The 17,352-nt window shown below is 39.8% G+C and overlaps 1 protein-coding gene across 1 annotated transcript; it reads right to left on the bottom strand.

Moving 5' to 3' along the window:
• Window positions 1–145: 145 nt before the first annotated feature.
• Window positions 146–15,683, bottom strand: LOC131417922 (ribonuclease SLFN12-like). Its single transcript, XM_058562025.1, is given in 4 exon segments — window positions 146–153; window positions 1,308–1,928; window positions 1,931–2,373; window positions 14,962–15,683. Coding segments are annotated over 3 exon segments (1,032 nt in total). The 5' UTR covers window positions 2,334–2,373; window positions 14,962–15,683.
• Between the last annotated feature and the right edge of the window lie 1,669 nt (window positions 15,684–17,352).

The raw sequence follows: 17,352 nt of genomic DNA, 5'->3' as shown, positions 1-17,352 counted from the left end.
AAATAACCTGGAAAAGTCTTAAAAAACAAAAATACATTCTTAATTTGCCACAAAGGAGACCCTCAACTGACTAATGCATAGTTTATCAAAATTCTGCTTAGAACTAACCCCGTTTTCCCAATAGAAATATTGTTAGATGTTGTGGTTAGATTCCTAGGTTAGACACAAATTGTAAATTTAATCCTTGATGCTGCTGAAACATACTATACCTGGAATGAAAATTAATAGGAAAAATGTTTTAATTGTAATTGAATCCGTTTACCATGCAAGTGGGTTTATTTTAAAAGCAATTAAAATTAGAAGATGTGATGGCTAGTGAAGGAGAGCTGAGTTTTGTGCAGATTCTAAGGAAGAAGCTTGTGTTTTCAGAGTTTTTAGAAGTTGCTAGTGCTGGTCTAATTTCATTCGAGGCTTTCCTTTTCCAAAATCAAATGAAATACCAGCATTTTTCTTTTCTTATTCCCATAGTCCAATTCAGGGTTACATTTTGCATCACAAATGGAAAAGACAGGAGAGGAAGAGGTTTCAAGGGAAATAAATGGAAAGGGGTAAAGAAAGATGAAGGAGCAAGTAAACAAAAGAGGCAAGCGTTCCTGAGAGAAAGAAATGGTCAGTTCCTGAAATTGAGCTTAGAAAGAACAAGGAGGAGGACTGAACAGGCTTTCCTTGAAAGTGCATAAAGCGGTGGTAGGGAAGAAACACAGGGTTAATCGGATCTTTGTAACAGGTAGTGCTACTGAGAGAAGATAATGTGCTTTCTGTAAGGAATCGCTATCTTCTAAGCAGGTAGAAGAAAAGAAGAGAGAGTGAACTATTGACTGTAGCCACCAGAGATTCGTAAATTAGGTGTTGAAATCTGAGGACTACTGATCTTGCCCCAAATCCCAAAGAAAAAATCTTCCTGCCACCCTTGCCAAATGTATCCTTATTTCTTAGGATAAGAAATTCCTGGGGCTGGCCTCATGGCTTAGCGGTTAAGTGCGTGTGCTCCGCTACTGGCGGCCTGGGTTCGGATCCCGGGCGTGCACCGACGCACTGCTTGTCCAGCCATGCTGAGACAGCGTCCCACATACAGCAACTAGAAGGATGTGCAGCTATGACATACAACTATCTACTGGGGCTTTGGGGAGAAAAAAGAGAAAAAAAAGAGGAGGATTGTCAATAGATGTTAGCTTAGGGCCAGTCTTCCTCAGCAAAAACAGAGGAGGATTGGCATAGACGTTAGCTCAGGTTTGATCTTCCTCCCCCAAAAAAAAAAAAAGAAAGTATCAGAAATTCCTCACTTGGTGCTTCCTCACTTGGCTCACCATCCACCATGAACTGGATCCATTCATTCACGGTTATCTGCCTCACACGGTTGTCTTCCACACGCCAGGAATCCAGGTCTTTAGCAAACACTGCACAGCAGAATCGCTCTATTTTGAGAGCACAAACATACCCACAAACACGTCCTTCATCATAGACTTCAAGGAATTTGCACGAGTAATTTATCTCCCTATTCCTCCCACAGAAGTGATAGACGGGCAACTTCCTGATGGATGTTTCTATTTTTCTTTCTAACTTGTCACGATCACTCAACTCTGCTTTAAAGCCAATTACTTGTTGATCTTCACTCACACTGATAAACAAATATCCCCCATCAGTATTTGCAAATGCAGAAACATGTTGAGGAAGAATCTCTTTAATGCGTTGAAACCACTATTCTGTTGAGAATTGTTTCATTTCAACATGTGTGGATTCAGTAAAGATGAGTTTTCCTTTGTACCTAAGTCGCGTCCTGTTAAAAACGTCAGCAGCCAAGGCCTCTATGTTACTTTCTTCTTGTACATCAAAACGGAATCTCTTTGGAGGCGATAAATGTTTTATAGACAACCACTCTCCACTTTCTTTCCTGTCTTTGAGGAAGTCCAGTGCAGCCATGGGACTATGACATTTACAGATGTCACATCTCTTTTGTACAAATTGGAGCTCAGGGTGACAATTTTCATACCAGTGATTTGTGAGCTCCATGATTTGACAAAAATCAGAAAGTAGTTACCTTGCTGCATGAAGTCTAGGTATTTAGGAACACACAGAAGCATATTCTGAAAAGAATTTTCCAAATCTAATCCTATTCCATCACTTTTGAAACTATAGTTTTCATTCTCAATTTTAGCCTTGATCACTCCCCCTCCAGAATTCACTTTACCACACACAGCTTGTGAGATTTTATAATTCTGCATTTTTCTCAGTTGAGGATTCATTTTATTTCTGTTCTTCTCCCCAAGAGTGACTCTTCCCACATACAGAACCAGCTCAGGACAGTCAGTTTCCAAATCAATACTGATATCCATTTTCCCAGTAGCTGTTTAACTTCCAAGCAGAAATCTTTTTCTGTAAAACAGACAGAGTCATTAGACTAGGACTTGAGCAGGAGACACCGCCAATTCTGTATTGAGAGGCAAATCCAGCAAAACCCTTTGCTGTATAGATTCCACTAAATGCCACAGTAAAGATACAGGTAGGAAGTAACTTTGTGGGACAGATTTTGAGGTGAGACTGTAATAATTTCTACTCGTACTAAGTTTTTGAATTTTTTCCATAGTTTTGTATGATTTTCTTCTAATCGCTTTAATCTCATCTTTATCTGTGTTTAAATCTCCTTTCTAATCCCTAATATTGTATAACTTGTGTTCTCTCTCCTTTCCTTACATAAGCCCCTGAGGAGCCTATCTAGGTTTTGGATCTCAGTGAAGCAAGTTTTAGTTTTATATATTATTTCTAATTTTCTTTTACTTTTCTTTTAATAATTTCAGTTTTTACCTTAATTAGTTCTCTCCTTTAATTGGGAAATCCTTTCAGAAAATTCTAAGTGGGGATCCAAGGACATCCAACAACATGCCATGAGAATAATTTTTCCTTCTTGCAAGGATGAATTAGATTCACACATTTTAGCCATAGATCTTAAGCAAGGTGGGCCAAGTCACTGTGCCCTTTTCCTATCAGGTATCCACATATTTTCAATGAGGTAAAATCCTTATATACAAAACACCTACTTTAGTATAAGTATCCCTAATTGATCAGCTCTGTCCCTTTAAGTTCTACTGAGATCACTGCTTTGCCATAGATGGCCTAGAAACAGTTGAGAGTAGAGTCCATCACAGGTAGCAAACACAACACTAGGAAAGGTTATAAAGGGGTCAGAATATTCCTGTCCACTGCTGGACCAGTGTCCTGCAGAGGCTCAGCTGCAGACTGTGGATATCACTTCTGTCTCTATAAATTCCTGATCATATGTAAGCAACTGTTAAGGATTGAACATTTGTGTCCCTCCAAAATTCATATGTTGAACCCTCCCCCACCATGTGATGGTATTAGGAGGTGGGGCCTTTGGGAGGTAATTAGGAACGGATGAGGTCATGAGAGTGGAGCCCTCATGAATAAGATTAGTGCCCTTAGAAGAATCACAAGAGAGCTTGCTTCCCCTCTCTGCTCTCCATCCTTTGAGGCTACAACGAGAAGTTGGTAGTCTGCAACCAGAAGAGGCTCCTCACCAGAATCTGACCATGCTGGCACCCTGATCTTGGAATTCTCAGCCTCCAGAACTCTGAAAATTAAATTTCTGTTGTTTATAAGCCACCCAGTCTATGGTGTTTTTGTAATAGAAGCCAGAGCTAAGACACAACAATAATTTTGGGGCCCCAGACCATTTGGACAATTGGGGTGAGATCAAGAAAATCCATATGCCAATCCTGACCATTCCATATAGAAGAAAAAGAGAAACATATAGTCCACATGACACTCAGCAAATTACAGGGGCCAGACTAGGTGTTCAGTGAATGCCACCACTCCATGTGCACCAGAATAGTCACCACTCCCCATGTGACCTGGGGCCTCTGTGCCTTTTCACAGGTGTGCTCTGAGACTCCAATGCCCTCCTCGACTTTTGTCACCTGACAAACTTCTCTCATCCTTCCCAGAACTCCCATGTCTGTCCTTCTCTACTCAGGACTCCCACAGAACTTTGTATCCATACTGGGCACTAAACTCACCGTGGAACTAGTGAAATCTTTAGAAAGAGAGCACTAGAGTGTCCAGAGCAGTTGTTTTCAAAATACAGGAAATCAGGTGAGGGCTCCTAATGATTTGGGACACCAGGATGAAGGTCACTGGGGGCTGGTTGATTCTGACCTACACCCCAGGCTCTGACTTTCTCTAGTAGCAATAACTCCAGTCATAGACAAAATTTATTTTTCAGATGATCTAATCTTACCATGGATCTAGGGGAAATCTTCAGAAACAGAGCACTGAAGAGTCCAGAGAAGTCACTTTCAAACTAGGGAAGAAATAAGTGAGGGCTCCTAATCACTTAGCACACAAGGAGGAAAGGCTTGTGGCCTGGTTCCTGCCTTGGACTCTGAACCTCAGAGGGTGCAGAGCACTCTCCATGTTCTGGAATGCCTTCCTTGAAATTTTCTGAGCCCCTTCCAGTGCCTGGGACCAGTTAGAGCCAGCAGTGTCATCCTGGAAAGGTGCCCAACCCTGGACAAAACCGCATGGGCCCAGGTCCTCATTTCTTCCCTTTGCAGAGCTCAGTGGCCCTCTACCCAAGGAGCCCTAGGACTCATGCCTATTGAGTTGTCCTGGGACCTCACAGCTGGGTCCTGGTTCCAGGAGCATAACTTGGTGCTATAGATTGAATGTTTGTGTCTCCTCAAAATTCATATGTAGAAGCCTAATCCCCAATGTTATGATGTTTGGAGGTGGGGTCCTTGGGAGGTAATTAGATCATGAGGGTGAAGCCCTCATGAATGGTATTAGTACTCTTATAAAAGGTCCCCAGAGAGCTGCCTGGCTCCCCCCATCATGTGAGGACACAGAGAAAAGACAGCCATCTATGAACCAGAAAAGGGGCCTTCTCCAGACACCAAATGTGCTAACACCTTAATCTGGACTTCCTCGCCTCCAAAACTGTGAGAAATAAGTTTCTCTTGTTTATAAGTCACCCAGTTTACGATATTTTGTTAGAGCAGCATGAACGGACTAAGACACCCTGGCAAGTGGATCACCCTCATTGGCTGGAGCAGTATTTCTTTCACAAGATTGAGTGAGACTTAATTGCCAGAATGGTGCTGATGTGCTGGTTTTAGTCAACTTAAATTGTTTACATTGGCACAGACCCCACAAAAATTATTTGCCTGGATAGAATTCACCAGCAAAACCACCTAGTCCAGGGCTTTTCTTTGTTGGGAGGGTTTTGATTACTGATCCAGTCCCTTTACTAGTTATAGATCTATTCTGATTTTCCAGTTCCACCTGATTCAGTCTTGATAGGTTGTGTTTCTAAGAATTTGTCTATTTCATCTAGGTTATCCAATTTGTTGGTGTACAATTGTCCACAGTACTCTCTTATAGTCCTTTTTGTTTCTGTAAAATTGGTAGTAATGTCCCTTCTTTCATTTCTGATTTTAGTTATTTCAGTTTTCTTTTTTTTTGTCAGTATAGGTAAAGTTTGTCAATTTTGTTGATTTTTTTCAAAAAACCAATTCTTAGTTTCATTGATTTTTTTCCTATTGTTTTTCTATTCTTTATTTCATTTATTTCTGCTCTAATCTTTATTATTTCCTTCCTTTTGCTAACTTTGGGTTTAGTGTGTTCTTTTTTATGAGGTGTAAAATTAGGTTGTTGATTTGAGATCTTTCTTCTTTTTTAATGTAGGCATCTACTGCTATAAAATTCCTTCTTATACTGCTTTTGCTGTATCCCATAAGTCTTAGTATGTTCTGTTTTTGTCTTTCTCAAGATATTTTCTAATTTCCCTTGTGATTTACTCTTTGTCCTATTGGTTGCTCAAGAGTGTTATTTAATTTTCACATATTTGTGATTTTTCCAGTTTTGGCTTGTATTATTGATTTCTAGTTTAATTATATTGTGATCAGAAAAGATACTTTGTATGATTCTGATCTTTTTAAATTTGTTAATACTTGTTTTGTGGCCTAACATGTGGTCTAGGATAATGTTCCATGTGATTTGAAAAGAATATATATTCTGTTATTGTTGAATGGATATATCTGTTAGGTCCAATTGGTTTATAGTGTTGTTCAAGTCTTCTATTTCCTTACTGATCTTCTCTGATTGTTCTATCCATTATTAAAAGTGGGATACTGAAGACTCCCACCATTATTATAGAGCTGTCTATTTCTTCCTAGAATTCTATTAATGTTTGCTTCATATATTTAGGAGCACTGATGTTTAGTGCATACATGTTTATAACTATCACATAGTCTTGGTGAATTGATCCTTCTATCATTATATAACATCCTTCTTTGGCTCTTGTAACTATTTTTGACTTAAAGTGTCCTTTGATATCAGTGTAGCCACCTCTGCTCTCTTTTGGTTACTATTTGCACAAAATAACTTTTTCCATCTTTCAATCTTCCTCTTTTTGCTGAGGAAGATTGGCCCTGAGCTAACATCCATGCCCATCTTCCTCTATTTTGTAGGTGGGACACTGCCCAAGCATGGCTCGATGAGGGGTGCGTAAGTCCATGCCCGGGATCCAAAACTGCAAACCCTGGGCCTCTGAAGCGAAGCATGTGAACTTAACCACTACATCACAGGGCCAGCCCCTGCTGGGTATTTTTTTTTAAATCTATTCTGCTAATCTATGTCTTTTGATTGGGTAAAATAATCCATTTACATTGAAAGTAATTACTGATAGGGAAGTAAATTCTGCCATTTTGTTACATGTTTTCTATAGGTTATAGATTTTTTTGGCCCTTATTTTCTCCCTTACTGCATTCCTTTGTGTTTAATTAATTTTTTTCTGCATAGTTTACCTTAGGTTTCACTCTTGGTGTTGTATGTTCTATGAGTTTGGACAAACGTATAATAACATAATGCAATAATAACATAATAATAACATGAATAGTATTATACTATCACACAGTGTTTTCACTGCTCTAAAAGTCCTCTGTGCTCTGCCTCTTCATTCTTCCCCAACCTCCAATCCCTGACATCCACTGATCTTTTTACTATCTCCACAGTTTTGCCTTTTCCAGAATGTCATATAGTTGGAATCATACAATATATAGCCTTTTCAAATTGGCTTCTTTCACTAAGTAATATGCATGTAAGCTTCCTCCATGTATTTTCATGGCTTCATGGCTCACTTCTTTTTAGCACTGAAGAATATTCCATTGTCTGGACATACCACAGTTCCTCATTCACCTACTGAAGGACATCTTGGTTGCTTCCAAGCTTTGGCTATTATGAATAGAGCTGCTAAACATCCCTGTGCAGGTTTTTGTGTGGACATAAGAATTCAACTCATTTGGGTAAATATCAAAGATCATGACTGCTGGGTTGTATGGTAAGAGTATGCTTAATTTTGTAAGAAACTGCCAAACTATCTTCCAAAGTGGCTGTACCAATTGACATTCCCACCAGCAATGGATAAGAGTTCCTGTTGCTTCACTTCCTTGCCAACATTTGGCGTTGTCAGTGTTCCAAATTTTAGCCATTCTAATAGGTGTGTAGTGGTATCTTGTTGTTTGAATTTGCATTTCACTGATGACAAATGATGGGGAGCATCTTTTCATATGCTTATTTGCCACCTGTACATCTTCTTTGGTAAAATGTTTGTTAAGGTCTTTGGCACATTTTGTAATCGGGATGTCTTCTTATTGTTGAGTTTTAAGAGTTCTTTGTATATTTTGGATAACAGTACTTTATTGGATACATCTTTTGCAAATATTTTCTCCCAGTCTATGCCTTGTTTTCTCATTCTCTTGATGATGTTTTTTGTAGAGCAGAAGTTTTTAATTTTAATGAAGTCCAGCTTATCAAATTCTTTATTTCATAGATCGCACCCTTGGTGTTGTATCTAAAAGGTCATCACCATACCCAAGGCCACCTCGGTTTTCTCCTACACTGTTTTCTAGGAGTTTTATAGTTTTGAATTTTATTGTTAGGTCTGTGATCCATTTTGAGTTAATTTCTGTGTCTAGATTCTTTTTTTTTTTTTTTTTGCATGTGAATGTCCAGTAGTTCCAGCACCATTTGTTGAAGAGACTATATTTGCTCCATTATATTGCCTTTGCTCATTTGTCAAAGACTAGTTGATCATATTTATGTGGGTCTATTTCCGGGTTCTCTATACTGTTCCATTAACCTATTTCTGTTCTTTCACAAATACCATGCTGCCTTGATTACTGTAGCTTTATTGAAGCTATAGTACTTTCTTGAAGTCAGGTAGTGTCAGTCCTCCAACTGTGTTCTTCTTCAATATTGTGTTGGCTATTCAGTTTGTTGATATCCACAAAATATCTTCTGGGATTTTGATTGGGATTGTATTGAATCTATAGATCAAGTTGGGAAGAAGTGACATCTTGACAATATTGAGTCTTTCTACTGATGAACATGGAATATCTCTTCATTTATTTAGCTATTCTTTGAGTTCTTTCATCAGAGGTTTACAGTCTTCTTCATATAGATCTTTTACATATTTTGTTAGATTTGTACCTAAATATTTCATTTTTGCAGTGCTAATGTACATGGTATTGTGTTTTTAATTCCAAATTCCACCTGTTTATTGCTGGTATATAGGAAAGTGACTGACTTTTGTACATTAACCTTGTATTCTGCAACTTTGCTATAATTGCTTATTAGTTCCAGGAGTTTTTGTTTTCCTTTTGTTGTTGATTCTTTTGGATTTTCTACATAGATGGTCGCGTTATCTGCAAACAGATACAGTTTTATTTCTTCCTTCACAATCTGTATGTATTTTATTCTCTTTTCTAGTCTTATTGCAGTAGCAAGGACTTCCAATACATTGTTGAAAAGGAGGGGTGAGAGAGGACATCTTTGCTTTGTACTTGATCTTAGTGGGAAAGCTTCAAGTTTCTCACCATTAAGTATGTGGTTAGCTGTAGGTTTTTTGTAGATATTATTTATCAAGTTGAGGAAGTTCCCCTCTATTGCTAGTTTACTGAGTTTTTATCATGAATGGCTGTTGGATGTTGTCAAATGCTTTTCCTGCATATACTGATATGAGTATGTAATTTTTCTTCTTTAGCCTTCTGATGTAATGGATTACACTGATCAATTTTCAAATGTTGAACCAGCCTTGCACACCTGGCATAAATCTCACTTGGTTATGGTGTATAATTCTTTTCATACACTGTTGGATTAAATTTTCTAACATTTTGTTAAGGATTTTGGCATATATGTTCATGAGAGATATTAGCCTGTAGTTTTCCCTTCTCGTAATATCTTTTCCTGATTTTGGTATTAGAGTAAAGCTGGTTTCACAGAATAAGTAAAGAAGTATTCCCTTTCCTTCTATCCTCTGAGATTGTTAAAAAATGGTATAATGTCTTCCATAAATGTTTGATATAATTCACCAGCAAACCCATCTGGGCCTGGTGCTTTCTGTTTTGGAAGGTTATTAATTATTGACTCAATTTCTTTGATAGACATAGGCCTATTCAAATTGTCTATTTTTGTGTGTGTGAGTTTGGCAGATTGTGTCTTTCAAGGAATTGGTCTGTTTCATCTAAGTTATCAAATTTGTGGACACAGAATTGTTCATAGTATTCTTTGATTATCTTTTTAATGTCCATGGCGTCTGTAGTGATGTCTCCTCTTTCATTTCTGATATTAGTAATTTGTGTCCTCTCTCTTTTTTTCTTAGTTAGCCTGGCAAGAGGCTTATTGCTTACATTAATCTTTTCAAAGAACCAGCTTTTGGTCTTGTTGCTTTTATCTATTGATTTCCTGTTTTCAATTCCATTGATTTCAGCTCTAATTCTTATTACTTCTTTTCTCTGCTTACTTTGGATATAATTTGCTCTTCTTTTTCTAGTTCCCTTTGGTAGAAACTTAGATTACTGATTTTAGATCTTTCTTCTTTTCTAATATATACATTCAATGCTATAAATTTCCCTCCAAACACTGTTTTTGCTGCATCCCACAAATTTTGATAAGTTGTATTTAGTTCAAAATAATTTTTAATTTCTCTTGAAATTTGTTCTTAGAGTCATGTAAATTTGAAGTATATTGTTTAATATCCACATAGTTTGGGATTGTCTAGTTATCTTTCTGTTATTTATTTCTAGCTTAATTCCATTGTGGTCTGAGAGCAGACATTGTATTTTTTCTCTTCTTTTACATTTGTTAAGAAGTGTTTTATGGACTAGAATGTGATCTATCTTGGTGAATTTAATTGATTTTTGTAGTGATATGTTTTAGTTTCCTTCTCATTTCCTTTTGTGTATATTCTACACATTTTTTTGCAGGTACCATAGAGATTACTTATAACATCCTAAAGTTATGATAATCTGTTTTAAATTGATACCAACTCATCTTCAATTGCATAGAAAAACTCTACTTCTTTACAACTCATTCCTCCCTCACTTTATGTTACTGATGTCACAACTTGTATCTTTATATACTGTGTACTATTAAAATATATTTATAATTTTTTACATACTTGTCTTTTAAATCCTGTAGAAAATTAAAAATGGAGCTACAAACCAAAATTACAATAATACTTGTTTATATATATATTTGTCCATGTATTTTCCTTTACCAAAGACTTTTATATTTTGATATAGGGCAGGTCTAGTGGTAACAAACTCCCTCAGCATTTGTTTGGGAATATCTTAATTTCTCCTTTATTTTTGAAAGACAGTTTTGCCAGATATAGAAATCTCAGTGGATAGGTTTTGTTTTTTCTTTTAGCATTTTAAATCCATCACCCCACTGCCTTCTGGCCTCCAAAGTTTCTGCTGAAAAATTGGCTGTTAATCTTACTAAAAATCCCTTGTACACAATGAGTTGTTTCTCTCTTGCTGCTTTCAAGATTCTCTTTGACTGTGGCTTTTAATTGTTTGATTATAGTGTGTCTTGATGTGGGTCTCTGAGTTTATCCTACTTGGAATCTGTTGGGCTACTTGATCTGTAGATTCACATCTTTCATCAAATTTAAGAAGTTTTCAGCCATTATTTCTTCAAATAATCTCTCTGCTTCTTTCTCTCTTCTTCTTCTGGACTCCCATAATATGTATATTGGTCCCTTTGATAGTATTCCACAAGTCTGTAAGGCTTTGTTTGCTTTTCTTCATTTTTTTTTCCTGCTCCTCAGCCTTGATAATTTCAATTGTCCTCTCTTAAAATTCACTGATTTTTTTCTTATACCTTCTCACATCTGCTGTTGAACCTCTCTAGTGATTTTTTTCAATTCAGTTATTGTATTTTTCAGATCCAGAGTTTGTTTTCTTCTTATAATTTCTATTTTTTTGTTGATATTCTCAATTTGCTCATATATTATTGTCCTGATTTCTTTTGTTCTTTGTCCATTTTTTTCCTTTAGCTCTTTGAGCATACATAAGACAGTTGTTTCAAAGTCTTCATCTAGTATGTCTAATATCTGGGCTTCCTCAGGGACAAGTTCTGCCATTTCACTTTCTTCTTTTGCATGGGCTATGTTTCCTTGTTTCTTTGTATCCCTTGTGAGTTTTTGTTGAAAATTGGGTGCAGCCATTTCTTCCAGTCTTTGAAGGCTGGCTCTGTGCCAAGGCAGTCCTTCACTGATTAGCTGGGCATGCTCTGAGCATAGGAAATCAGCCTCACATGAAAGCTTAAGGTCTTCTCAGGTCTTTTCTGAACATGAGTCCTGCCTGTGACTTTCTCAATTCCTCCATGCCCATGGCTTCTTTTCAATGTCATCATTTCCCAAAGAATCTCACCCCAGCTCCTGCTCCAAGCTTTAGATGGTTATTTTATGTCTCCAGCTCTCATCTTTTGTCCCAGGCATCTGCAAGTCTATAGTCTCCTTGCAACTTTCATGAGCAGTGCCTGCCACTTTTCGCCACCTGAGCTCTGAGTTAGGTGATACAGAGACCAATCCCTCAAGCAGCCCCACACAGGATAGAACACTGCAAAAAAACACTGTTCTGCCACTGCTTAAGGGAGGGCACTGGGAACTGGGCTGCTACCTCCTCCAGACCAAGACCTTGCCATGCCCGGGAGGAGTGGAGGCAAGGACAAGTAAAAACTTCATGAAATTTCCTACAGTTTTGAAGGTAGCATTTTCTTGACTGGGCATCTACTTGGTTGCTTTAGACCTTTGACTATTGGTTCAGCCAGTTTCTGCTTGTTTTTTATGTTTCCATGGGGAAATGAAGGGTTAGGGCTTCCTAGTCCACCGTCTTGCTGACATCACTTCTGTAATCATTTCTTAATATTGATTCTGATTTGCTAATATTTTAAGATTTTGCATCTATGATCATGAGTGAGATTGTCTCAAAATTCTTCTTTCTCATATTATTCTTGACAGATGTTGGCATCAAGGTTATAGTAGCTTCACAAAATGAGTTGGAAATGTAAGCTATTTTTTATTCTTTTAACATTTTACCCAACACGACGAGTTTTTTTCAGTGGGAGAGTTTGTCATGGTCTGCCATACTGCCAGACACGAAAATAGATAAACAGTTTTGAATCTTGCTTTTCCACGTAATAATATATCATACATAGTCATTTTTGTAAGATAATCATTAGCTATTCTTTAAAAACCTTGTTAACGTCTGCATAATTCATATAGAGTATTAATATACCATTATTTAACTATTCCCCTACATCTGAGAATTGAAGTTGCTTTCAACTGTTCAATATAACTATACTAGGACCTTGGATCAGTTATACTGAGGCTTTGATATGCTAATCACATCTCCTAATTTGCATTGAGTCTACGATCCCTGACAAAGTAGGCAAAGTACTTCAAGTCTCTATACAAATATGGTTCAAACATATGTAAAGATCTTGGGATGGGGAATAGGAGGCCAGAACAAGCAGACAGAAAAGAAGCCAAATTGCCTCGTTTCTGTAGGAATGGAGCCCCACAAGGGAAAAGTCATATAAGTGAAGAAAGAGTCTGAATCTGTGGAAATCAAAGTTCAGGCTAAAACATGAGGTTATACTTGATCTTAGGTGCACAAATAACCTAAAATTGTGTGTGTATATAAAGTGTATACACACAGAGAGAGGTTTCTAAAAGTTGCATTACTGGATCAAGTGATGAAATATTTAAAGATCTTGGTATACATTGGCAAGTGGTTTCCTCAAGAATTATACGAGATTTTTCTCTAGCGACTTTATCTCGGGGAGGATCACAGCGTTCTGCTCTATACCTTTAAAGGGGTGCCAAAAAACTCAGAGCTAAGCCAGAACTAAGCTGCCTCCCTAAGAGATCTGAAGACTTAGTCATTCATTCAAATAGGCCCTGTGGACTGAGTCCCTAACAGAAAGCTTTTGAACATGACCCTGAGGGGTGCCAAAAAAAGAGAAACTAACAGAAGTCTCCACTCTTGGTAGATGAACAACAATAAAGCCAGGTAAGCACAGTCATTTAAGTTTAAAACTTAATAATAGTCTTAATGTGGCATAGTTACACAAAAAAGCAGAGGGAGATGTGTATTCCTGCCATGCTGTCCTTTCTCCATAGTATAATAGCACAATTAGTGTTCTTTAGACCAAACTTCTTCATACTTCTTACACATGAGGGCCGCCTCAAATGTGGGTCCATCTTTCCTGCTGACCTGATAGAAGAGACTCTCCATCTCTATCCCAAAAGTCTGCAGGGAATCAGTTCCACTTACGCCCAGCAACACAGCCCCAGTCCTACTATCTTCTGGTAATGCAAGCCCTGCCAAGCAGCCCCTGCTCTCAATTTCTTCTTGCAGCCTCTGTAACTAGAGTCCTCTCACTTTTCCTCCCAGCCCACCTTCTAGCACCTTCTGCATCAGGCCCTGCCATAGGTGAACCCTTTTGGTTCACCCACCATGTGCACATCTCACCCCTAAAGTGCTTAAGGAGGATGCTTTCCCATAACTCGGGGAAACCTGGAACCCACAGGAGCTTGGGCTTATGGGTTAGCATGGGATCCTGGCCATACTAGTCCAACACTGTAGCTATGTAAAACTTTCTATGGTTCAAAACCACTACCTTCAGGCACACATATGGAACAAAATCCTCCGAAAATATGCTGGAGACTGGAGTTTCCAAATCCCTAGGGCCTAAAATACAATTGACCTCACCTTGAACCTTGGATCTAGGTTTACAGATTAGTTGTTTCCTCTGAAATCTTTTATACTTTTGATTATGAGGAAAACTGTATCACACCCAGGTTTGAGATTTAGTCTGTGTTGTAAGCTATTTTAATGGGAAAGGGGACAGCATTCACATCTCCTTAGAGGTATGCCAGAATGCAGGTTGGTGGGAACTGCACAGAAAGGTGGGACGCGAGTGACAAGAACTACCTCCTGGGGAACAAACGCATGGTGCCTTCTTTGGCTCCCCGTACAGCACTTTGTAGTTAGTTTAGGAGGGCATGGTTCTCATCTTTCCCCACTTCTAGATTATAAACCTTGGAAGGGCTCTACAGTGCTTGAGGTCTCTTTCTGGGTCTAGAAGAGAGTTCATCAGTGACTGGTCAGCCACATTTTACGTACAGAGCCCACTCCCCAAATCCCCTCATTTCAGGACTCCAGGAGTGCAGAGTACCTCCAAGGGGCTCTGGAGATCTGCACTTGCCCGACCTGTCCATACAGCACGCTGCTCTTCCCGCCTCACGAGCCCCCGCTGTGACACTGAAGAACCCGCAGCCTCCTATCCCCAAGGCTCTTTAAGGCACTTCCGGGCCCAAGCAGAGGCAGACGTCCTGCCCTGACCCCAACCTCGCAAGTGTCCGGATCCCAGTCCTTAAGAGCCCGCAATTTTGGCTAGAAGTTGCTACTGAGACGACAGGCAGAGGGCCAAGGCTCCCAAACCGGAGAGAAACCAGCCAGGGGTCTCCCGGGGAGCGGGGTGGGGGTGGGGCTTGTGCTGGGGGCGCCCCACCACGTCCGGGAGCCAGCAGACTAGACCTCAGGGGGATAAGAAGCTGAAGTTCGAATATTTGGCAATGGAAGGGGCCAAACTTACCCGCGCGCTGCTCCCGGGCCGCACGATCCCTTACAGCAGCGAGAGCGCCCCAGCCTGCCGGCGAGCGGGTGAGCGCGCCTGACAGCGCGCCCAGCCAATAGCGACGCCGCCCCGCCTCCCGAAATTGGGCGCCAAGCGACTAGACGAAAAAGGCCTACGTGTCTATCTGTGAGTGACGGCGGGAGCTCTCCCCTTTCGTATTTGCTTATCTGTATTTTCTATATTCTGCATGGTAAAACTAAAAGAATAAAGGTCATTTAAAGAAAACAAAGAAAGAACTCGGCGAGGCGCACGCTACCGTCCCTGTCTGCACGCTCTGCACCGGCTAAGGGGACGCGGGTCCTTCTGCGCACTCAAGTCCCCCCGCGGCAGCCGTTTCCCGCTCTTAGCGCCTCTGTGGCCGAAGTTTCCAGAAACCTGCCTTCTGTTAGCCAATTGACGTTCCAGGAAGTGCCCGCGCGCGCGCAGTGAGCGACCCTGAGCCTTTGCGCGAGTGTCTTTCTTGTGCCTCAGCGCGGCTGAAGAAGGGTCAGCCTCCTGGCGGGGTGAGCCTACGCGGACCCTGCCAGCTCTGCTCGCGTTCCCGGTGCAGCGCTACTGTCCCCTTGCGGAGAAGCTCAGTGGCCGCTGAGGACTGGCGAGAGCTGCTTAAGGCGCAGAGAGGGCGAAGGAGCGAAGAGCTGGCTGCTCCGCTGGAGCAGCATTCGGACGCACACCCCTCGTGGTGTAAGGAGCACCTTGGGCCCTTCTGGGATGATTAGTCCAACCTCCAAAGGCATCTCTCAGGGGATACAGCTCTCCTGCCGCTTTGCTTTTCTCGGGCCCCTTTTTTATGGTAATTATGGTAATACGTGTTTCTTCAGTTCCTCACATCTAAAACCTGTCTCCGGAACCTACAGCTTTTGAAATGCACAGAAGCCATGTTTTAAAACATGATGAGGGGAGGGAGGGAGGGGACGTGGGGGGGGGGAGGAGTAAGGAACTCTCAGCTGTTGAAGTCTCCCTGCCATCAACCTCAGACACGTGGGTGAGAGAAACTTCAGATGATTGGAACTCCAACCTTCAAGCCACACCAGCTGCAAGTGAATGGAACAGAGACAAGGCTTCCCTGCTGTGCGCTGTCTGTATTCGGGGACCTTCAGGATCCATGAGTATAATAAATGGTTATTTTATGCAACTGAGTTTTGGGATAATTTGTTATGCACCTATAGTAGCTGGAACGATACTATGTGTATTCTCTTTGAGCCTCTTTTTATGGTTGCCTTTTTCGATCAACATTATGTTCCTGAGAAGCATAATCCTCAGTAGGGAGTGGTAGCTAACATTTTGAACCCAAGTACTATCTACCGGATCCAAATTGTGTCACAGAATGTATACATGTTCTCGTTCTCAAAGTAGTGTCTAACACTTCGTGTTTTCAGATTTTGAATTTGTTTTCGATCGTTACAGTTTTTGCCAATCATTTTTTGGTTATATGTGCTGCAAATGTCTGTAGATCAGTCTGGAGACAATGACATCTTTATGAGATGAGGATTTTCAATCCATGAACATAATATATCTCTATACTTCTTTACATTTTCTTCAATGTCTTACAATAAAGTTCTACATGATTTTCGCAATGATCTTGCACATCTTTTGCCGGATACTATTCCTAAGTCCTTAATTTTCAGGCAGTTTTCGATGGCGTCTTTAAAAAATATTTTTTCTGCCTGTTAATATAAATACACTTGTTTACACTCCTAGATTTCTGGATCCAGCAAACTGACACATTTTCTCATTATTCTAATGATTTTTCTGCACTTTTAAAAAAGTTATTTTATTGAGGTCATATTGGCTTATAACATTGTGTAAATTTCAGGTGGACATTATTATATTTCAGTTTCTGTATAGTCTGCTATACAGTCATGTTCACCACCAATAGTCTAATTTTTATACATCACCATACCTGTGTGCCCTTTTAACCCCTTTCCCCCTCTACCTATCCCCTTCCCCTCTCATAACCACCAATGTGTGTTCCTTATCTATGTGTTTGTTTATCTTCCACATGTAAGTGAAGTCATATGGTAATTGTCTTTCTCGGTCTGACTTGTTCCACTTAGCATAGTACCCTCAAGGTCTATCCATGTTGTTGCAAATGACATGATTTTGTCTTTTTTATGGCCAAGTAGTATTTTGTTGTATATAAATACCATATCTTCTTTATCCATTCAGATGAATGGATGAGCACTTGAATTGCTTCCAAGTCTTGGCTATTGAGAATCATGCTGCGATGAACATCAGGGTGCATATATCTTTTAGAATTATTGATTTCATGTTCTTTGGATAGATACCCAGTAGTGGAATAGCTGGACCATATGGTATTTCTATTTTTAATTTTTTGAGAAATCTCCA

Source organism: Diceros bicornis, chromosome 18, assembly GCF_020826845.1.
Source record: "Diceros bicornis minor isolate mBicDic1 chromosome 18, mDicBic1.mat.cur, whole genome shotgun sequence".
Lineage (NCBI taxonomy): Eukaryota > Metazoa > Chordata > Mammalia > Perissodactyla > Rhinocerotidae > Diceros > Diceros bicornis.
The sequence above is the reverse complement of the archived record's forward strand: the minus strand, read 5'-3'. Positions and strand labels throughout refer to the sequence as shown.